Genomic DNA, 23,358 nt, shown 5'->3' on the forward strand with positions numbered 1-23,358 from the left:
GTTTGTGATGTGCTTGCTTTGCCTCCTTGTCCTGTTCAGGTTCTGTGCTGATGGCCTCAGTGAGCAGTTTAGGGAATGTTAATGGATATCATACCTGCCAAGGTGAGATTGTCTATGTGCTGCTGTGTCTTAAAATGAGTTAATTCATGCTGAAAAAATTATTCTGCCTTCACTAATCACGTCCCTTTCTGCTAGATTTGACTGGCATCCAGTGTGATGTCTCTGAGATCAGCCAAAAGTATGAACATTTAGGATTGGTACTGAGAAATCGAGAAGAACAGTTGTCCACTATGCTGGAAAAAATACAGAAGGTTCAACAAGAAACAAACCAGATGTTGAAGTGGTTAGAGTCCAAAGAACAAATTATAACTGCAGCCAATGTGTCACCAAAGAAGTCTGAGATAGTTAGAGCCCAGGCTGAACAGAACAAGGTAATAATTTGTGCACCCTTGCTTTAGAGATCACATATAACAATTAAACTTTTCTTAAAATAAGTTTACTTGGTTCTATTGGCTCTTGACTAACAAAAGTGATTCTAAAGGTTTCCAGTTTTTTTTTATTTTATTTTTTTTATTACAAATATGTGAGGCCCCTTTCACACATGGTGTCACTTTGTCCGTTTTCCATCCATCCATCCGTTGATGGATGAAAAACGGACAGCAATGCATCTCTATGGAAAAACAGATGTAAATGGATGATCATCCATTTACATCAGTTTATATCTGCATCCGTCATCCGTTTTTTAAAACTGATCAAAGCTCTATTTTTCTATCGATGGAAAAACGTATGTATACTGAAAAATGGTCAGTTTTTCATCCTTTTTTTTTTTGCGTTTGTTAATGGATGTAAAAAAAAACAACTGATGAGCACTGATGAAAAACAGATGAAAACTTTATCCGTTTTGACGTGACTGAACTGATGAAATAAAAGGGGCCTTATGCTTACCTGCTCTGTGCAATGGTTTTCCACAGAGCAGCTCCGATCATCACCCTTTTGGGTCTCCTACCATTGGTCCCGGCTCCTCCCTTCTGCCGAGTGCCCCCAATAACCAGCCTTTTGCTATGGGGACACTCAAGGAAGTTCACTCCCAAGCTACATTCCTGTGAATGGACATTGTTAATTCACACACACTGGGAAGCTTGGCCCCACCTTTTATGCTCTCCTCATTTGGCTCCCTGACTGTGATTGACCTGGAACAAGCATGTGCATCAATCAATAATGACCCCTGATATGCATATGCTTGTTCCAGGGTAGAGGCTCACAGAGTTTTTGCATTCAATTTTCATTACATGCATTATATGTAGACCTAGATATCATGACTAGGTCTTTGTGCCTCATTATGCAATGTAGACCGATCATGGTTGGTGGAAGGAGCTAGCATCCTACCTCAGTACTGCTCTCATGTGCACTGAGCCCAGATGCAACTTGCTCTAGGAAATGTCAAAACATGATGCTCAACCTTATGATCGGAAGAAAAAAAGACAAAAAGTGTAAATTTAGTGAATGAATGGGGTAGGCCAGGGATGTGAAGAGCCAGGTGATTTTGGAAGTCCTCCAGCTAGGAAATTAGGTAGTCCCTGTCTGGCTTTCTGCAGCTTCTAATACACACTGTGTATGTGCAGTGACATTAGAGTGGACAATTTCAGTACAGGAGAGGAGCCTGTGCAAGACTGAAAGTAAGGTTGGAGTTAACACTTGAGTGGGATATATGGTTCTGTGCAAAGACCACTATAATATATAGGAGTACATAAATGTAAAGCCAATTTATTTAAACATTGTGAAGTTTAACATAAAATAGCTAAATTACCTTTATATGACTAGTGACGAATATTGTATGTGGGTCAATGTATTTGTTAAGTTACTGAGAAACTGAAATGTGTTATGACAGACCTTTTACCATTAGAAGTTTTGTTTAAAGTGAAATTAAGGCTAAACCGTTTGAAATGGTTCACAATTAGGGTTTTTATGACAGAAGAGACGTTATTGGTTTCTTCTGTCATAACTACTTCTCCCTGCCCATCAGTGTTAATAATGTACACTAAGCTGCGCATGCTCAGAACAGCATTCATTTATGGCACCTCGCTATGCCATGATGATGCGAGTCCTATGCACATGTGCAGGAGTGACTTCATCTTGGCCTGGCCATTCAAGCTGCTGAGCAGACCAAACCCAGAAATAAGACCGGGAAAAGATGGACACACGCGGGAGCACTGTCATTGCAGCACTGGAGGACCACATTTGACTGCCATAATGTTCTAGTATGTGGTGCATTCCCCTTTAAGTGGGTTGAATGTTAGAATTAAGACATTCCAGTGAATGTGAAATTCATTATTCAATCAAGTATGCATGTTTTATCGCCTCTGGAGAACAGTTGTAATTGGCAGCATTTTTAGTGGTTATGCAGTGTAACTTTGCTGGCTTGGTGTCAGCTGGCTGACACATTTCTAATGTTTTTTTTCAGGAGTTCATATCTGAACTAGAGCAGAGTTCTGAAAAAGTGAAAAAGCTCAAAGCTGAGCTAAAAGATTTGCTAGAGAAACATCCTAACTCTCCTGAGGCTGAGAACTGGAGGCAGATGCTGGAAAATCTTAGTAAGTATGACTTTGATGATAGAAATATGGAGAGTTTGTATCTGGGTCTTTTTATTAGTCCAAATACCTTTCCTGCGCAAAAAAATACTTCTTGGAGGTATAAAAGAAACAGAGTTTGCTAAAAACTACAGATGTTAAGATCTTAAGTGTTGATAATCCATGGATTTTATGGCTACCATGTTTAATATTTACTCAGCCTTTATTATATAGCTGCAGGATGCTAAGTTCACCTAAGCCTTATCCAATGTCTTTTCTGCCCAAGCCATCCCAATGTACTTATCTCTTACCTAGTCCATGGCAGCTTTGAATCTGCGCAATCTGTAACCTTCCAGGAAATTCCATGTCCCATCTTGCACTATCTTACTGCATTACAGAATAAGGTTGTTTACCTCTTTGGACCACACCTACCTCATTACTAAGACCACCTCTTTTTTATTATTTCCACCCATTTTCCTACTACTTCCTTTAAGGTTGCCATATCTGCCAGCAACAAGGACCTACCTGATTTGATAGAAATTGAATGGATTTTTCAGAATGGTCCTCTTTTTCCTTAGTTGTGGTAAATCTAAAGGCAATTGAACAGAGTATGTATAATCCGATTGCATAGTGTATGGCCAACTTTATACAAGTACATAGGCAGTAGTGGGCGGGGACACTCACCTGTTCTTTTGTAAACCCGCCAAGTTAAATTTTCAGACCCCATTCACATCCAGGGTAGTGGGAGTATTTTTTTTCCCATTAAACGTATAGGTAAGCCTGTTGATTTCAATGGGCTGCCCAACATGCAAAAAATGTGGCAAAGTAGCTCATGTGGCATTTTGGTGTGTTGTAGTTTGCACATTTTTTTATTGTGCATTTTGCCAAGTTTGTTACACATTTTTGCATGTGGCGAATTGTGCGCTTGCTTCTGCGTTTGGGTTGCCGTTAACAATTAATTGGCACTGAAAGCACGACTAGTTTGGTGGCCATAACCTATACAATCTGATTGTGCAATCTCCTTTAGATTTGCTAAAATTAGACAGGCCCTTGCACTACATAGTTAATAGAGCTAAAGGAGATTGTACAATCAGAGTGTATAGTGTTTGGTGAGCTTTTTAGACTTCCAGGGAAAAACTTCTCCTACAGTATTGTCAATACTACTGCTCTGCTCCACATAGGCTGTTATGTGACTGCTCAGCTCCTGCACTCTCTGCCAAATGAACAATCTATGCAAGAAGAAGGTAATGTCCAAATTTGTCAATCAGCAGAAGACACTCACTGTGTACTCAGGGAGAATGGGGCTCATTGATGACTGCATGTATCTCCAGAGATGGGCAGGAGCAATCTCCTAGAGGGGGAGGGTATGTGCATGTTGTGTGTTAATGAGGTCAGCTGCTGAAGTACTTCCTCACTGTAATGGTGTCCCAAAGGATGGATAAAAGAACAGACTGGAGGCTGAGGTAAAGCCTACTCTAGAATATAGAGAGGGCTTTTTCTTTATTGCAATCGAAGTACATTAATGGTATATTGGTACAAAGGGAAGCTGAGATTTTAGAACAAAACAAAAAATATGAACTTAGCTTTTAAATTGAAGTTCCCGTTTAATTTTATGTGCCAGCCTTCCATACTAGAATTAATTTGTCCTGGTCCTACTGAACAAACTGTGCTACTGTCTTGCCTCTCCCACCAATTGTCAACATGGGTTATGGACATTTTCAAAATGAACAGCACAAAGCAGGTTCAGACTGCTTGTCTTTTGTAAAGACATACGTTTCTAAGATCATTTAGCTTGCTTTGTACAGTGCCTTGCGAAAGTATTCGGCCCCCTTGAACTTTTCAACCTTTTGCCACATTTCAGGCTTCAAACATAAAGATATAAAATTTTTATTTTTTGTGAAGAATCACCAACAAGTGGGACACAATTGTGAAGTGGAACGAAATCTATTGGATATTTTAAACTTTTTTAGCAAATAAAAAACTGAAAAGTGGTGCGTGCAAAATTATTCGGCCCCTTTACTTTCAGTGCAGCAAACTCACTCCAGAAGTTCAGCGAGGATCTCTGAATGATCCAATGTTGTCGTAAATGACTGATGGTGATAAATAGAATCCACCTGTGTGTAATCAAGTCTCTGTATAAATGCACCTGCTCTGTGATAGTCTCAGGGTTCTGTTGAAAGCGCAGAGAGCATCATGAAGACCAAGGAACACACCAGGCAGGTCCGTAATACTGTTGTGGAGAAGTTTTAAAGCCGGATTTGGATACAAAAAGATTTCCCAAGCTTTAAACATCCCAAGGAGCACTGTGCAAGCGATCATTTTGAAATGGAAGGAGTATCAGACCACTGCAAATCTACCAAGACCTGCCTGTCCCTCTAAACTTTCAGCTCAGACAAGGAGAAGACTGATCAGAGATGCAGCCAAGAGGCCCATGATCACTCTGGATGAACTGCAGAGAACAGCTGAGGTGGGAGAGTTTGTCCATAGGACAACAATCAGTCGTACACTGCACAAATCTGGCCTTTATGGAAGAGTGGCAAGAAGAAAGCCATTTCTCAAAGATATCCATAAAAAGTCTCGTCTAAAGTTTGCCACAAGCCACCTGGGAGACACACCAAACATGTGGAAGAAGGTGCTCTGGTCAGATGAAACCAAAATCGAACTTTTTGCCCACAATGCAAAACGATATGTTTGGCGTCAAAGCAACACAGCTCATCACCCTCAACACACCATCCCCACTGTCAAACATGGTGGTGGCAGCATCATGGTTTGGGCCTGCTTTTCTTCAGCAGGGACAGGGAAGATGGTTAAAATTGAGGGGAAGATGGATGCAGCCAAATACAGGACCATTCTGGATGAAAACCTGTTGGAGTCTGCAAAAGACCTGAAACTGGGACAGAGATTTATCTTCCAACAAGACAATGATCCCAAACATACAGCAAAATCTACAAAGGAATGGTTCACAAATAAACGTATCCAGGTGTTAGAATGGTCAAGCCAAAGTCCAGACCTGAATCCAATGGAGAATCTGTGGAAAGAGCTGAAAACTGCTGTTCACAAACGCTCTCCATCCAACCTCACTGAGCTTGAGCTGTTTTGCAAGGAAGAATGGGCCAGAATTTCAGTCTCTCGATGTGCAAAACTAATAGAGACATACCCCAAGCGACTTGCAGCTGTAATCGCAGCAAAAGGGGGCTCTACAAAGTATTAACGCAAGGGGGCCGAATAATTTTTTGCACGCCCCACTTTTCATTTTTTTATTAGTTAAAAAAGTTTCAAAAATCCAATAGATTTCATTCCACTTCACAATTGTGTCCCACTTGTTGGTGATTCTTCACAAAAAATAAAAATTGTATATCTTTGTTTGAAGCCTGAAATGTGGCAAAAGGTTGAAAAGTTCAAGGGGGCCGAATACTTTCGCAAGGCACTGTGTATCGTTTCTTTTAACATGGTACCCAAAAATGAAGAGTCTGAGAAACAAAAAGAACGCGCACTATATATACATGTTTAGTGAAGAAGGGTATGTCCAGGGTCATGTTGATTTTGGGAACTTGTAATTGAGTGGTTGGTAGAGAAGTATGAAGGAAACAGAGTCGAGAGCCACACTGTCATTAAAATGTCTTTATGCTGCTGTTTAGAGTAATTTTATGGCAATAAAAGGCTCTGCAGCTGAGCAGTTCTGGATTGTGTTTAGTATAGTGTGACATTTGCACATAATGCCAACTGGCTCTGTTTTAGAATGTTTTATTGAGAAGTATGGAGTATATCTCTGCAATATAATTCCCAATGCTTTATCCCTTTTACAAATTCTGCATGTGCAGAAGAATATCTTTAGATTTTCCAGAAACCTAATATATGCCCTAAAATTCCTGTAGTGGGCTACCTCTGCTGCACTGAATTCCAATCCAGCATTTCTTTCCCTGCAAACATACTGCTGCTTTCATCTCCAAAAGCCTCTCCACACACTCACAGGAAGTTATCAAACTGTTTCTCACTAAGACTCTTTTCACACTGGGGCACGTTGCAAGTGCTACAGCGTTAAAAATGGCGCCTGCAGAGCACCCTGAAAGAGCTGCTCCTGTGTCTCCAATGTGAAAGCCCCAAGAACTTTCACACTGGAGTGGTGCACTGACAGAACGCTAGAAAAAGTACTGCTAGCCGCATTTTTGGAGTGGTGAAGGAGCGGTGTGCATATTGCTCCTCCACCGCTTCTGCCCATTGAAATCAATGGGCAGCACGGCTATATTGCCGGCAAAGCGCTGCTGCAGCAGCGCTGTGCGGGTGGTTTTAACCCTTTCTCCTGTATGTCTTTTTTTCTTTTAGGCACCTTTTGCACTGAGGTAGTGGGAGTATCGGCGGTAAATCACCGCTATTTTTAGCTGCGATTTCCTGCCAATTTTGCAATGCTACGCGGCCGCTAGCAGGGCGCTTTTACCCCCACTAGCGGCCGTATAGCGCTGGAAAATTGTCAGGAAAGTGCCGCTAAAAATAACGGTGCTTTACCACCAATGCACCCACTGCCTCAGTGTGAAAGGGGCCTAAAAGACATACAGGAGAAAGGGGTTACACATAGGTTCTGTAGGTTTGTTCTTAATTTGAATTTGTATGTAAGTTGGAATAGGTAAAACATTATTTTTTAAGTTCAACTCCAGCCAAAATATTACTTTTTAAGTTTTGGATAGCTTAGGGAAGGGTTAACTGGCCATGCATTGATGTGGGATTGCTGACGGGTCCGCCGGACAGTAGGTGGTAGAATGCAGTGAGCAGCAAGATTGACACCGGCGATTTCTAGGACCAGCATGCTGTCACACTGCCTCCATTCCGAAGTATGAGTCTTATGTAAGTCAGATGCTTATAACTCAGGAACTGCCTGTACTAGAAAGAGAGCGACTGGGAGGTCTGGGCATGCTGTATTCACAGTAATCATCCAAAATCCATACCGCACTGCTCTGAATTAAATTTTTTTTTTTAATAGCTGCATTTGGGTTAATGAACATTGCACTTAAGGTGCTTCTATAACCATATAACCAATAGTTGTTTTTTTTTTTTGTTTGTTTTTTTTAGAATAGAACTCAAAAATTATACAAAAAAAAAAAAAACACAAACCACAAATAGTGCATAAGTGCTAGGTTGCCAAATTCCAGTCAGCCAAGTTCAAAGAATAAGTTAAGATGAGGGCACACATAACAAGGAATCATTTCTAATAGGCTTGTATTTTCAGAGGGACTGCAGCTTCTTGTAAATTACCAGGTAGATCCAAAACCGCTCAGAAAACAGAAAACCAGAAGCCCAATCGCAATGAAATACCGCACTGCAGTATGGGTGAGAGCAGTGTACTCAGTTTTTGTGAAGGTCATCTGCAGTTTCCCATAGACTTCTATCACGTTCTTCATTTTTGGCACGTTTTCTAAAAGCACATCAAAATGCAGCATTCGGAACCCTTGGTGTGCTTTTAAAAAATGCTCCAAAAACACGGGACATAATAGAAATCTATGGGAAACCAAGGGTAACATGCACAAAAAATGCAAGTACACTGCGGCCAAACCACAGTTGCGGTATTGTGAAACCGAGCTCAATTTAGTGCATTTTTGTACTTTAGAATATTTTTTTGAATTGTAACTTGCTTGGTCTTTTATTAAACTATTGAAAGCTTTACAAATGCAGCATGTTCACACCTGGTGGACAGTATGTTTCATTCATTTATCAAAATGTGTGGGCCTTCTTGAACTGATGTTACACATAATGTGGAAAAAGTTTAAGCAATTCTTTTTGCCAAGTTGTGCAGGAATATAAGGTTTCTGTATTGCCTTCCTTATTCAGACAGTCAGTGGGATCGAGCTAACCAAGTAACCTCAGAACGCCAGCAGAAGCTGGAAGAATCTGCTAACCAACTAGCCTTGTTCCAAACTGCTGGCTCTCAGCTGCGTCCATGGTTAACAGAGAAGGAGCTGATGATGAGTGTCTTGGGACCTCTATCCATTGATCCCAACATGCTGAATGCACAGAAGCAGCAGGTTCAGGTAAGGGAAATATCTAGGATTTAACTGATAATAATGGTGTGTAACATAGATTGACACCAACATGACACCTGAACACTGCTGTGTTAATGAATGAATGAGTGACTTGTATAGCGCTACCTATGTGAACTGAATCGCCTCAGGGCGCTTTCTTGCCACCAGAGTCCATCTGCAGCTTTGCGTGGTCCTTTACCCTGTAAGGTCCTGACACGCTTACAAACACATACAACATTCACATACACATATTAAGGCCAATTTTTTTTTTCTTTAAGACAAGGTCTAATTAACCTACCAGCATGTCTTTGGAGTGTTTTACTAAATAAGCCGTATTCAATAAAGAGAACACCTTTGAAGGTGTTAATGTAGAAGTTCTTCAACCAATCCCAATCCATCTTGTACTAGCCTGAGTTCAGCAGAGTGAATTCTTATTGGTTGCTGTTGACTACAGCATTCAACGTGGGCCTAGCCTGAGATGTATTTTTTCATGGTAAAATGTATATAGTAATTTGATACCTGTAAACCTATCATCCCTAAAATTTAGTTTGCTTTTTCACAAAAAATTAAAAGGCAAACTAACTTGCAATGAAATTGAAAGCTGGTTATGAACTCTCTGACTATTGTAATCAATTGAATATGTATTGATTGAGAATCAGGCGTAATGATTGGTTTTCAATCTTATACTTAATGTGATGCATTATTAATAAAACTCTTACACTTTAGAAGATATATTTACTGTTGTAATAGTTGTTGAGTGTACCTAAAAAGTGCCATGTAAAATGGAGTTTGTGAATACAATTAGAATCTCTTTTTTCCTGGATTTCATCCCAGAACAGAAAGGGCCTCAAAAGAATTTTCATTGGTCGGTGCAGTTTTATGGCCAATGAGTGTTCACCATTGCGCTCACTCACATGAAGCTGTTACACAGCCTCTGAAACTGTGTAGTCATGTTTTAAAGTGATGATTGTCATACCAGCTGGAGAAGGAGTTGGAAAAATATTAATATTATAAGGTACATGCAATGGGTTATGTTGCACTGCATGCAAACTACATAGCCCATAAACCATAGCGCTCTCATGAACCGGAAAAGGATGGGGAGGTACTATACAGAGCCTCATCTTGGCCCATGTTCTGCCCTTCACAATCCTCGGGACAAGAGCGTATTTGTTGGGGCATCAGAAGGGAGGGTAAAATGATTAGCATTAGCCTGCAGTGATGCCTCTAGAAGCCACATGAAACAAAACGTATCCTCACCTCCTTTGTGATCTTGAGTAGCAGTGAGGCATGTAGGAAATAAGACTTGCAAAGTGCAGATAAGTACTAAAAGCTGCAGTCAGAGGAAGGCTGTAATTTTGTGTACGTAGCTGCACATGCACTTCACACCCTCCATTACAGATTTTATGGGAATTACATATGCAGGCAATATTTTTTGTGGAGCCCAGAGTCCAGCTTTAAATATTAGTATTAATATTGTCTTTTAAATGCAAGTACATTTTTTTCAGCATGTTGGAACTTCGTAACTCCAGATTTTTTTCAGATGTTCATTATTAGCCATTATATAATCAGTATATCAGAAAAAAATGCTTTATATAAAAACTGTATTTGTGAGTAATCAGTTTTTCTCATTTGTGTGAATGTGCACATTGAATCAAGACTTCTTTGACTTTTCTTGAACTGTAAATAACAGAGCTTAAGCAGTTATGGATTTTAGATCCTAAATAAATGCCAGAGCAATTATGAATTCACGTGAGAATAAGTGTGACAAGTCACAAGTGTATATAATGTGTGTGTGTGTGTGTGTGTGTGTGTGTGTGTGTGTGTGTGTGTGTGTGTATATATATATATATAGATAGATAGAGAGAGAGAGATATATAGATATATATATATATCTATATATATATATATATATATATATATATATATATATATAGAGAGAGAGACACGCACATTAAATAGTGCGGTTATAATATGCCCATGTAAAACGGTACAGTTAAAAAAATGTTTTTAAAAAAGGGCATCTGCTTTATTGTTTATGTCTAGACTAGTGGCCTATCGCAGTAAGATTCCAGAAGAAGTGTGTTTAATGTTGCTAGAGAGTAGGACAATGTCTGCATTGTACCTTGGCATGCAATAAATATGTATTAATTTTTAGTTGCTATCATTAATACCAATCTACCAGCGCATGTAATTTATAGTAAGGGACAAGTAAGACCCCTCCAAGCTGGGCTGTATATTATCTGGTTTATTGATGATTGAATGGTTGAGTTATAAGCAGACAGGTGTTATCCTCTTTTGAACGTGGCTTAGTGATTTATGAATTCTGCTCTGTTGTTTCTTAACTTTGTGTATTCTGATCTGTCATTTTATACAAACACTGCGTTGTTATTTCTGTTACAGTTTATGCTAAAGGAATTTGAAGCACGCAAAGCTCAGTATGAAGAACTAAAGCATGCAGCCTATGGTATCCTAACAGGACCTGGTGATGAGTCTCCATCCACCAGCCAAGTGGAGGAAGACTTCAATGAAATTAATAAGAAATGGACAGACCTGACCAGTCGTCTGAATTCCAGAGCTGAACACATTGACCAAGCTGCAGTGAAAAGTGCGCAGTATCAAGAGGTTCTGCAAGGCCTAACTGACAAAATAAAGCAGGCAGGCAAGAAACTGAGCACACAGCCAGCGGTCAGCACTCAGCCCGATGCTGTAAAGCAGCAGTTGCAGGAAACTAGTGGCATTCGCTCAGATCTGGAAAACCTCACTCAGGAAGTTGCAGAAGCACAAATTCTATGCAATGAGCTATCTGCACTTGTGGCAGAACCATACCTCAAAGATGAACTTCAAAAACGACTTGACACTATGGCACTTCCGCTTAAAGGAATGGAAGATTTAGCAGGTTAATAATAATTGAGTGTTTCTTTTGTTTTTTGTTTTTTTTTAACCAATATTTTTTTGTAGGTAATGTCATGTATTTAATAAGGGCAGGGTAAATTCCATAAAAGTATTGCTTGTAAAGAAAGTGACCCTGAGTCTTATGTTTTGCAGCGGATCGCGTGAATAGGTTACAGACGGCACTTGCCAGTTCCCAGCAGTTTCAACAGATGTTTGATGAACTGAGAAATTGGTTGGATGAAAAGTCAATGCAACAGGCCAAAAGCCCCCCAGTGTCATCCAAACTGGAAAAGTTACAAAAACTTCTTCAAGACCAGGAGGAGTTCCAAAAAAGTCTTAACCAGAACACCGGCTCTTATGAAATGATTGTTGCTGAAGGTGAATCTCTGCTCCTGTCTTCGCAGCCTGGGGATGAGAAGACTGCCCTACAGAATCAACTAATAAATCTGAAAGCAAACTGGGAAGAGCTGGGAAAGAAGACATCAGAAAGACAAAACAAACTGAAGGACTGTTTGCAGAAAGCCCAAAAATTTGGTAGACATGTGGAAGATTTGGTTCCTTGGCTGGAAGACTGTGAGACCCAAATGAAAGAAATGGAAGTTACTATTGACCCTGTCCAACTTGAAGCCCAGCTTCTTAGGGCAAAGGTTCTTGAAAGTGAAATAGACAAGAAACGTTCTTTGGTGGAGATGATGAACAGCACAGCTGATCTTCTGATCGAATCGGCTGAGGTCGATGACCAAGAAATCTTGGAGGAAAGAGCCAGGCTAAATCAGAAGATGGACAGTATTACGGAACAGCTGCATATCAAAGCTGAGTCCATTGAGGAAATGTCACTGAGACTTAAGGAACTAAATGATAGTTTTAAAAATATAGATAAGAAACTTGATGGAGCAAAACACCACCTGGAAATTTATGCAGCTCTGGGTCCTCAATCATGCAGCAGTAAGAATTTAGAGAACATGAAAACTCAGCAGGACATGCTGCAGAATTTAGAGACACAGGTTCAGTATTTGAAAAACTTAATCCAAGGTTTGACAGAAGATGCCCCAAAAGGCTCAGATGCCTCTCGTCTTTTACATCAAGCAGAGGATGTGCAGCAGAATTTTGAGAATGTAAAACAGGAAGTTAATGAATGCTGTAGCAGTATGGAGCAAAAACTGCAAGGAATTGGTCAATTTCATGCTCATGTTAGAGAAATTTTTTCTAATCTTGCTGACTTGGATGATGAACTTGACAACATGGGCCCAGTAGCTCGGGATGTAGACAGCCTGAAATCTCAAACTGAAGTTGTCCAGAAGTTTCTAGAATTGCTCCATGGCCTAAAATTTGATATTGAATGTTCAGAAAAGAAATGCAGAGATATGTTAGAGAACGAAGGAGGTCCTGACCTCATTGGATTATTGCGAGAGCTTGGAAATTTAAATAAGCAATGCGCTAAGCTGTCTGAACGTGGCAAAAATAGACAGGAGCAGTTAGATGCTACTCTAGGGAGAGTGGAGGACTTCAGCGTTAAACTGAAGGAGCTGATATATCAGATCGTGGCAGCAGAGGGCAGCAATGCTTTGCAGGAGGTCGTTGGAACTGAAGTTGAAGCGATTAAGCAGCAGTTGGAAGATTTTAAGGTACTAATTTTGATTAGTTTTAAGATGTTGTAAAAAAATATTTTGGATTTCCTTTAAAATATTTAGAAGGCTAGTAGAGCAGCCTAATTGCTTAAAGTGGAACTTTACTCATAACCTGATAAAAATAATGTTCTTTAGCAAGGAACATACATTCCACATTAATGATTATGCTACCAAAATTCATGTGTGCTGTAAATTGCCTTCAGCATCGCTACTGTTTGTTCTTGCTGGAGGCTTCCATTTTGCTGAAGCTCTGAGACCCTGGACAGCAGTAAATCTTTAGGCTGTCATCAGATCTGCTTCTAAAAATTATTCACAATGCCTAAAAATAGAGAGCAACTGAGCATGTGCAGAGCAGGGCGAGACCATGTATTCCTGGATTTTAAACAGTATAGGGGAGAGCCTGAAGTGATCTATCAGGAGCTAATTTTCTGAGAATTCAGTCTAAGCACTTCCTACAAATACATGAAAAATAATTATTATTTTCAGAGATATACACAGCTGCAAATTTCATTTTCAAATTTCATTTTTGCCAGTAAAAGACAAGTTCGGCTCTATTTTCCTGAGCGGATGTGGTGGACAGCCACATATGCCAACAGGGAGATGTATTTGGTAGGAGGGGATGCAGCCAAGCTTGATTATTACAGAAGTTTTGCTGTAATAATCAGTTTTTCATAATCTTTGCACATAATTTCAGCTGTCTATATCTCGTTATTTGGTATTCTGTGCTTATGTATATATTTTGATTAGATGGCCAGTTTATATTGTCAGGGTGTGCAACATATTTAGGTGATGTTAGAACTAGGCTCCTTTTGCACATTAAACCTCTTTCTGCTCCTTCTCTTTTTTGATCATTGAAATACTGGTAGTGATGTCAGTACTTGATATAATTGTTATGAAGTTCATGTGAGAGACTAGCAACCTGCTGGTATATGGCTTGTATTATGTGATAATACATTAAATGGTTGCTATAGCTAGAACCCCCCCCCCTTCTTTTCCTCTATCACGCACAGAATTATCTCACATTTTAGCATAAATTCATGCTGTTAAAAACTAGCAGGATTCGAATATTAAAAAATATTGGCCCTCGTGCCTCATTCACCAAATTACAATATTCTGAAGCTTGCAGACTGCTCACATATTGATTCTGATTTATTAATGTTGTTTCGCACTAAACCATACATGCAAAGTCAAACACGGCTGCGATTAATACATTGTATAAATGTAACATAAGTTTTTTTTTTTTTTTTTGTTTTTTTTTTTTAATTTATATATTTTTATAAAATTGCTTTAACCACTTGCCACTTAGGCCAATTCTGACATTTCATTTTACATTCTACATGTAAAAATCATTATTTTTTTTGCTAGAAAATTACACAGTACCCCCAAACATTATATATATTTTTTTAGCAGACACCCTAAAGAATAAGATTGCGGTCGTTGCAACTTTTTATCTCGCACGGTATTTGCGCAGAAATTTTTCATGCATTAAAAAAAACAGTATAGTTAGCCCAATTTTTTTTGTATAATGTGAAAGATGATGTTACGCCGAATAAACAGATACCCAACATGTCACGCTTCAAAATTGTACATGCTCGTGGAATGGCGGCAAACTTCGGTACTTAAAAATCCCCATAGGCAACGCTTTAAAACATTTTTTACAGATTACATGTTTTCATGTTGCAGAAGGAGGTCTAGAGCTAGAATTATTGCTCACGTGTGATTTGAATGCTGTTCACACTAGTGGGAGCGTCTTACGGATGCGTTTGCTTCTGCGAGCGAGTATGCGTGGACAGGGGCGCTTTAAATTATTAAATTTTTTTTCTCGTTAGTTTACTTTTTTCTATTTTGACACTTTCTTTTTAAATTGTTTTTTTTAATGCTTTTATTTCTATTACAAGGAATGTAAACATCCCTTGTAATAGGCAGAGTGCTTGACAGGTCCTCTTTACAGCGAAATATGGGGTCACTAAGTCCCCGTATCTCACCTCTAGGCTAGGAAGCCTAAAAAAATGTAAATACAAAAAAAGATCTTAGCTTCACAGCCGAGGCGGTGTTTCAGCAGATTAGGCGACCCATCAGATTTTGAAATGGAAGTGACGTTCTGTCGCCACCATCTTGCTGCACGCAGAACTCGTCCACCGTAAGGATACAGTGAAATGGTGGCAAGTGGACAGAACTGGTGCAAGTATTTTTGACACCCTAGGCAAAACTTAATTTTACCGCCCCCTGGCTCCACCCCTGACTCCACCCTCTTTGCCCTGCCCATGTGTACCCCACCTTTTTAACGAAAAACCTCACCAGCGCCCGTCAATGGAGCCTGAGCGGCGCCCGTCAATGGGGCCTGAGCGGCGCCCGTCAATGGGGCCTGAGCGGCGCCCGTCAATGGGGCCTGAGCGGCGCCCGTCAATGGGGCCTGACCGGCGCCCGTCAATGGGGCCTGACCGGCGCCCGTCAATGGGGCCTGACCGGCGCCCGTCAATGGGGCCTGACCGGCGCCCGTCAATGGAGCCTGACCGGCGCCCACCAAATGCGGCCTCACCGGCGCCCACCAAATGCGGCCTCACCGGCGCCCATCAATGAATCTGCTTGTTTCTATTCATTCAGGAGTCAGGACACAGACACAGTGCTCTGCACTTCTGACACTGTGCAAATGGAGTGGCGGCTACCTGTTGATGCTGAGACTTAGCTGCTTGCTGCAGGGAGAAGAGAGTAGGAACACCAATGGCTGGACGCCCTAGGCAGCAGGGCACCCTGGGCAGATGCCTAGTTTGCCTAGTGGTAGCACCGGCCTTGCAAGCGGACATCTTGTTATACCCACTGGAGTCTGGCATTTCACACTTATTTTTACCAGCTTGAGCTTATATAGTGAACTACAGTATTTGTAAATCCGTATGACTGTTTTGATGATGAATTGTAAAATCAGCGTTGTTCTGTCAGATCAGCAAACTGGGAGATCAGCTGGCCTGCCGCTGCTTTTACAATTCAACATCAAAACAGTCAGACGGAGTTAAACACTGTCACTATATGAGTTCTAGTGCTTAAAGTAAATGTGAAATGCCAGACTCCGGTGGGTGTAACAAGATGTCCGCTTGCCACCTTCTCACTGTATCCTTACTGTGGACGAGTGCGGGATGTAGCAAGATGGCGGTGACGGAACGTTACCTACGTTACAAATTCTGACAGGTTGCTGACTCTGATAAAACAGTGGCGGCATTTTTTCAAATGCCGAGGCCGGGCGGGACGTCATACGGTAAATCACGCCCAGCCTCTGAAGGATCATAGAGTCTCCGGGGATCATCTGGCCTGCTCGAAATCTATATGGTCAGCATCCAGGGCCGGTTGGTTCCTTCTCCTGGTTCGCCGAGAAGGAACCAACCAGGCATGTCCATGTAGTGCAAGGACCTGCCTGATTGCATACACATTGAAACACTTAAGGTTTGACCTCATATAATATGGTTTTGGTAAATCTGAAGGAAAAAATCTGCAGAAAATCTGATTGAGGGGGAGATTTAATAACCGGAGCACCCTGGACCTGGTGCAGCTGTGCATGGTAGCCAATTAGCGTATAACTTCAGCTTGTTCAATTAAGCCTTGACAATAAAACCCAGCGGCTGATTGATTTCTGTGCAGATTTTGCACTCTCTAGTTTTAGTAAATCTCCCTGTCATGCTGTTAAAGTGTTACTAAACCCACAACAGTAAAATCAGTCTGTATATGCAGTAAACATGCTTGTTATACTCACTGTGGAACCTAAGGGGTTAATCCTCTGTTTTAATCCTCTCTCTCTGATCCTCTTCCACTGTTTCAAAAAAAATAACCTGATATTTACAGAGCCAGTGGATGGGCTGCACATGCTCAGTTTGGTGTGTATTGCTAGAAAGTTTGTTTTGTTTTTGTTTTGGGAGGGTGCATGTGATCAGTACAGGGCCAATCAGATATGTCCAGACAGAGGATCAGAGTAGAATGAAAACTCCTCCTACAAGGTTTACTAGAAACTGATAGATGTCATAAGACTGCTATATACTGCTGATGAAAAAAACATTATCAGTTTATATTTACTAAAATGATTGCATGTGGGAGACCAGATATAGTGAATGCAGGTTCTGGGTTTAGTAACTCTTTCAAGCGGTAGTAAACTAAAAAGAAAAAAGTTCTCCCTGCAAGATAAGGCCATAATGTGCTAGTATACATCACATGCTAGCACATTATGAAATACTTACCTTGAAACTAAGCCCTCCAGCAGTGCACGGTCACCACTGCAGAGGCTTCCGGGTTCGTGGGCTGCAGCTGCTTGAATGGCCAAGCTGCAATGATGTCACTGCGCAGGTCTCCACCACGGCACAAAGCTCTGAAGGAACAGCACGAGCATGCCATTCCTTCAGAATGCATGAGCCAGTGATATCACCGGCTGCTGCTCACTGAAATATCAACCTAAATGGTGCAATTTAGAAGATATTCATTTTACCTACAGGTAAGCTTTATTATAAGATTGCTTGTTGGTAAAAACATTAAGGAGCTTACTGACGCTTTAAGGCCTTAAAATTAGAGCTGCACGATTTTTAATCATTAAAAAAAACATGATCTCGATTCAACCCCCTCACAATCTTAATCCGGCATTTCCACAATTCATTCATGTAACAAGTGTAGAGCCGTTCTCTGCTCACTCACAGCTGTCAAAAAAAAAAAACACACCTATCCAGCAAATGTTTATCAACATTGCTCTGCGCTGAACGTTAAAAGGAAACATTTGTAACATTTTGTTCTTTTAGTTCAAAGGGATGAACTTCAGTCTGTAAATGAGGTCAGTTTAACCACTTAAAGACCAAGCCTTTTTCTGACACTTGTTGCTTACATGTCAAAATCTGCATTTTCTGATTACTTAGGACCCCCAAAAATGATATATATATTTTAGCAGAGACCATAGAGAATAAAATGGCGGTCATTGCAATATTGTATGTCGCACTATTTGCGCAGCGATCTTTCAAGCTTCAATTAATAAAAAAAAAAAAGATGATGTTACGCTGAGAATCGTGATCTTTATTATAAGCAAAAAAATTGTGATTCTAATTTTTCCAGAATCGTGCAGCTCTACTTAGAAGTGGTTTTCCATGCGTGCTTAGTAAATATGCTTTGTGTTTGTAGTGTTTAGCTCAGGAGCACTTCCCAGTTCATGGCTTACTGTCTACATTTTTGAAGTTAGGGAGGGCAGCGTCTGAGCTCATGGGAAGTGGAGACAATAGCAGGAAAAGAATGTGGTTTTACATTGATTACGTAGAAGTCAAGCTGTGCCAGAAAGCAGACTTGGAGACCTAGAGATGTTTAGATGAATCTCCATGGATATATATGTATTCATGGTGCCAGGAAGTTGTGACTTCTTAGCCCTTTAAAGGAAACCTATAGTTTCCCCTGACAAGACAGACACATACTGGACACAGCTCCATGTACAGCAGGAATGTAAATCTATAACCTATGAATGATTCAAGAGAGGGCAGAGAACACATTATTACGTACAAATTATAATGGAAACAGATCGTTCTGATAGCCAACATCACCATGTACAGGCTGCTCCTAGCCGATAGATTGCTATCGGGAAATGAATGCTGCTCTTTTCTGCACAGTGATACATTGCCAAGTGCTATAAACCACAAGTTTTAATGTTTGCCACCTTTGTGATAAACCTTTTTTTTTTTTTTTTTGTTGTCTGTAAAATAAGTTGGATTACTTTCTAAAAGGGAAAACTAATCTGTATAATTTCTTGTTTTGTAAATGGGCTGAAAGCCTAGAGGTAACTGCCAAAGAAACTGCTGTGCTTTTCTTCTACACAGTGCTTGTCCCACTTCTAGCTGCAGTGTAGGGAAAAAAGCAAACATCTGATTTGTTGCTCTGAGCAGCAGTTATACCTTTTCAGATTATTTTTCTGCAACTTTTGTTTGTGAGTAGTAGTTTTCTGCTAAATTTACCCACTTGACCTCCGGAAAATTTACGCTCCTTAATGACCTGGCCATTTTTTTTGCTATACGGCACTGCGTTGCTTTAACTGATTGCGTGGCCATGCTTCACTGTACCCAAACACTACAATACACTGTGTTGATTTGTTTTTGTGCCATTTGAAAAAAGGTTTTACTTTCTGCTATAAACACATCCTATAAAAAAAATGTTTTAAAATCGAATTCGTAAATTTAGGCCAATATGTATTCTACTTCATATGCCCAAAAAGCGTATATATTGATTGGTTTACATGAATGTTCTAGCGTCTACAAACTATTTATGGATTTTTTTTTATATTAGTAAGGGCGGTGATCAGCGACTTATAGCAGGACTGTGATATTGCGCCGCACATTCTGACACTTTTTACGCTTTACATGGAACTGGTGGCAGAAATACAGTGATCAGTGTTAAAAATATACACTGTCACTGTACTAATGACTCACTGGGAAGGGGTTAAACATCTAGGGTGATCAAAGGGTTAACTGTGTGCCTAGCCAGTGTTTGTGTTAACTGTGTGCTACTTTTACTAGCGGAAGTAATGGATTCTAGTCTCTGCTTTGCAGGAACACAGAATTCATAACTTTCCCCATCAGAACTAAGATATACCTTGTTTACATAGGCATATCTCAGTTCTCTATGTATTGCCAAAGATCAGGGGATGCCGGAGGACATTGAGTGCCCGGCACCCACAGATCGGCTTCTGGAGAAGTGGCCTGCCGGAGGCCCTACTGGTGGAAGTCCGGTATCGTGTATATATACACGTGATCTGGTGCACAGCTGCCACCCTGTAGCAGTAAAACTGCTCTAGGGTGCGGTCAGCAAGTGGTTAAAGCGTTTTACACACACTATCCAAAAGTAGAAGAAAGCTGTCAACTGGTAAAAGTTGAAATCTGTCAATTTTTTACTGGAACTCTGTTTGGGGAGATTTCTCCTCGCTTCTTCCCCTGTTAAAAATATCTCACTAGGCCAGGGAATGAAAGTAAGCCTTTCAGCAGGGTCACAGACACAAATCGGCTTTAACTTCTGTCAGCATTTTAATGTTGTCCATTGATTTTCCCTAATATCCTGTCTAGTGAAACTATTAGGCCTCACGCACACAGGGGGTAAAAACACAGCCTCTAAACGCACTCTGTGTTGGCCTATGTGGCCCTGCACACATAGGTGATGTTTACAGGCGTATTAGAAGAGTAGCACTTGAAGCTGAAATAGAAAAAAAATGCACCACCAGCGCAGCGTGTTCAGGAGAGCAGCATTTCTGGGCAGAATAAAATGAATGCACCTAAACGCGTAGGCATGTTTAGCACTTGAGTGTTCGTCCATTCCAGTAGCCTGCCTAAATTAATATTCTTGACAATAGAATTAATGAATGGCCAAAAGTTGTCAAAACACTCTTTAAACACGTTTGAAAAACTCAGCTTTAGGTGCATCTTTAAGCTGATTTTTACTCCCCCCGGAGCAAAGGTGTCTTGGGGGGGGGGGGGGGGAGACAACATCCTGGTATGCATGAGACCTTATTATTAATACTTTATACAAAGAAGGTAAAGGAAGTCTGTCATTCTCTAGGTACTATAGTGGACATTAAAGTGACTTTCGATTTTGTAAGGTCTAAATTATACCTAAATCTCATCTCCATTCTGAATATTAAGGGTTACAGCACTTTCTTGTAGTGTCCAAGCTGGCCTGCCCTGCTAAGAGCATTATGCACATTTCATTAGGTGATGAGGCAGGTCATCATAGTGATGGGCCAGTAGGAATGTGTGGGATGCAGCAGAGAGCAGGAAAACTTCTGCACTACAAAGAATATGTAAAAAAAAAGTTAAATGTGCCTGTGCTTTTTATTAAAAACCACTGACAGAGATAAACACATGCAGCCCTGAAGTTAGAGCTCTGGTATGCACACACCTCTCGAGCACAAGTTTAAAGTGGAACTCCACTTTTGTTGAGAAACAAAAAAACAATCCCCTCAAAGTGATCAATGTACACTGCACAGATTTTAACAAATGTTGAAGGTTCCTACCTGTTTCTGCTCTGAAGAAAAATCTGCTTGTCTTTTGGGTACTGATTCTGAAAGGGAGTGACTGGCTAATTTGAATCTGCTTATGTACTTTCATGGTTCTTATTACAAACGTTGCAGTATCATTGTTTTAGAAGTGATTAACCCTTAGGGAGTATCTCACTATAGATGACATTTCTGTTGCAGAGGATGCTAGTAATTGTACTTTGTATCTTAGCGTAGACATCTGGGAAGTCAGTGAGCCAATCATGCAAGCAGGAAAAGACAATTCTGACGAAGTTCTATACACTAACTGTGTACAGAAGGCCTCTAGGTTGCCATATTGCTTTGAGTTTTACAGAAAATTACAAAGCTGGCGAGTAAAAAGGAAAGGTAATTTTTTTCAAAAGGTAATTTTTAATAACATCCAGTTATATTATGGCTTGTGTAGCAATTACATACGCTATATTATTTTTGTTTGCTACATGTTTTCATGAAAGTGGAGTTACCCCTAAGTACAGAAAGGTGCATATTAAAAGGGTATAAGCCATAGCTAAGACTCCAGAGCCGGAAGCCCAGTATCTGGTATCTGAACGTTGAGAATTGCAGACACTTAAAAAGCTAAAGGAGGGCATGTTTAGGCTACAGCCCTGGAACCTTTACTGCATATCAGGCCTTGTTGTAAGTGCTTTTGAATGGAAAGAATAAATAGTACATATGTTCCTTATTACCAGCATATTACTAGGGAAACCATAGTGGATACATGAAAAAATTGATTCTGTCCATTTGCTACTTTTCCGAAACACCGTTGCTCTGCAACACAGTCGTCTGCTGTGAAAGTAAATCTAGAAATGGTGGCTATTTGATTATCTGGATTTGGTAACAATTGTCCGTTTGTTCCCTAAAGGCTAAGTACACTTGTGTGCAAAAAGGGGATACAAGGTAGATTTTCCCGTGTCTGAGGCTAAGCCAGTTAGTTCAGTACTTACCTCCATGTTTGTCCTGCAGCTCTGGCCCAAACACCACCTGCAACACCTGAGCCACACTGGGCATTCACAATAAAGCGGACCTTTCCCTATTTAAGCATTATAAAAAGAGATACATGCAGATCTGCTTGGTAAATTAAAAGCACATTGCATTTATTTAAAAACTAAACATATTATGGCCAAATTTGAAATTGCCTTGATCACACTTCCTGGTTTCCCTGAGGCACTGGTGATGTAGCTTTGACCTCACAGGTGCATCCTGGAAAGGCAACATCACAAGTTCCTCCAGTGAGTTCTTGTTTCTAAAGTGCGACATCTGTTAAATAAAAAGAAAATGGCTGACAGATGAGTGTATTGCCATTGTCATGCAACGCATGTACGAGATGAGGTGCATGACTCCAGTGCCTCATTTTGTACATGTGTCGCACCACGTAGACACTTGTCTATTGAAGGGGGGGGAAAAAGCCTTTTCCCTTAAGATCTTGCACGATTTCTAAAATTTTTGCAAGAGTGTAATGATGCAGCATGTGCATGAATTGAGGCGCAGATGTCATCACTGGACCACAGAGCATCAGGATGTGGAAGCCAGCTGCAGGTGACATTTAGATAGTCAGTGGAATAAAGACTATGGAAACTGCATGAAAGATGAAGTATAGCCAGTAAATAATTATTTGATCACCCACAGATTTTCTAAATTAGCCCACTTACAAAAAAAAATTAAGGGTCTATAATTTTTTTTATAGGTGTATTTTAAATGATAGAGACGCAACACAAAATTTTGAAAAAAACACATGATACAAATGCTATCAATTGAGTTGCAGTTCAGTGAATAAAATAAGTATTTGACCCCCCAAGCAAAACCCTTGTTGGCAAGCACCGGGGTAAGACCTTTCTTGTAGTTGGTTACCAGGTTTCCACACATCTCAGGAGGGATTTTGGTCCACTCTTCTTTACAGATCTTCACTAAATTCTTAAAGTTTCTTGACTCATTTGGCAACGCAAAACTTCAGCTCTCTCCATAACTTTTCTATAGGATTAAGGTCTGGAGACTGGCTAGGCAACATGACCTTAATGTGCTACATCTTGAGCTACTCCTGCTGCCTTGGTGGTATTTTTGGGGTCATTGTGATGCTGGAAGACGCTTTCACGACCCATCTTCAGTGTTCTGGCTGAAGGAAGAAAGTTCTCATCAAAGATTTTACAATACATGGCCCCATCTCTTGACCCCCTCAATGCGGCAAAGTTGACGTCTGTAGAGGACGAAACGCGTCGGGACTACTGCTGTAGCACTGT

General features: G+C 40.5%; 1 protein-coding gene across 22 annotated transcripts in view; it reads left to right on the forward strand.

Moving 5' to 3' along the window:
• MACF1 (microtubule actin crosslinking factor 1) overlaps positions 1-23,358 on the forward strand; it is a 416,995-nt gene that overhangs the window by 284,053 nt on the left and 109,584 nt on the right. For all 22 annotated transcript variants that reach the window (XM_077482044.1, XM_077482062.1, XM_077482048.1 and 19 more), the window contains 6 exons: positions 40-102; positions 196-431; positions 2,462-2,591; positions 8,388-8,587; positions 10,979-11,474; positions 11,624-13,095. In XM_077482044.1, coding sequence (XP_077338170.1) covers positions 40-102; positions 196-431; positions 2,462-2,591; positions 8,388-8,587; positions 10,979-11,474; positions 11,624-13,095 — 2,597 coding nt within the window. The remainder of the gene's footprint in view (positions 1-39; positions 103-195; positions 432-2,461; positions 2,592-8,387; positions 8,588-10,978; positions 11,475-11,623; positions 13,096-23,358) is intronic.

Source organism: Lithobates pipiens, unplaced genomic scaffold (assembly GCF_037356315.1).
Source record: "Lithobates pipiens isolate NorthernLeopardFrog02 unplaced genomic scaffold, aLitPip1_a1.2 Scaffold_16, whole genome shotgun sequence".
Taxonomy (NCBI): Eukaryota; Metazoa; Chordata; class Amphibia; order Anura; family Ranidae; genus Lithobates; species Lithobates pipiens.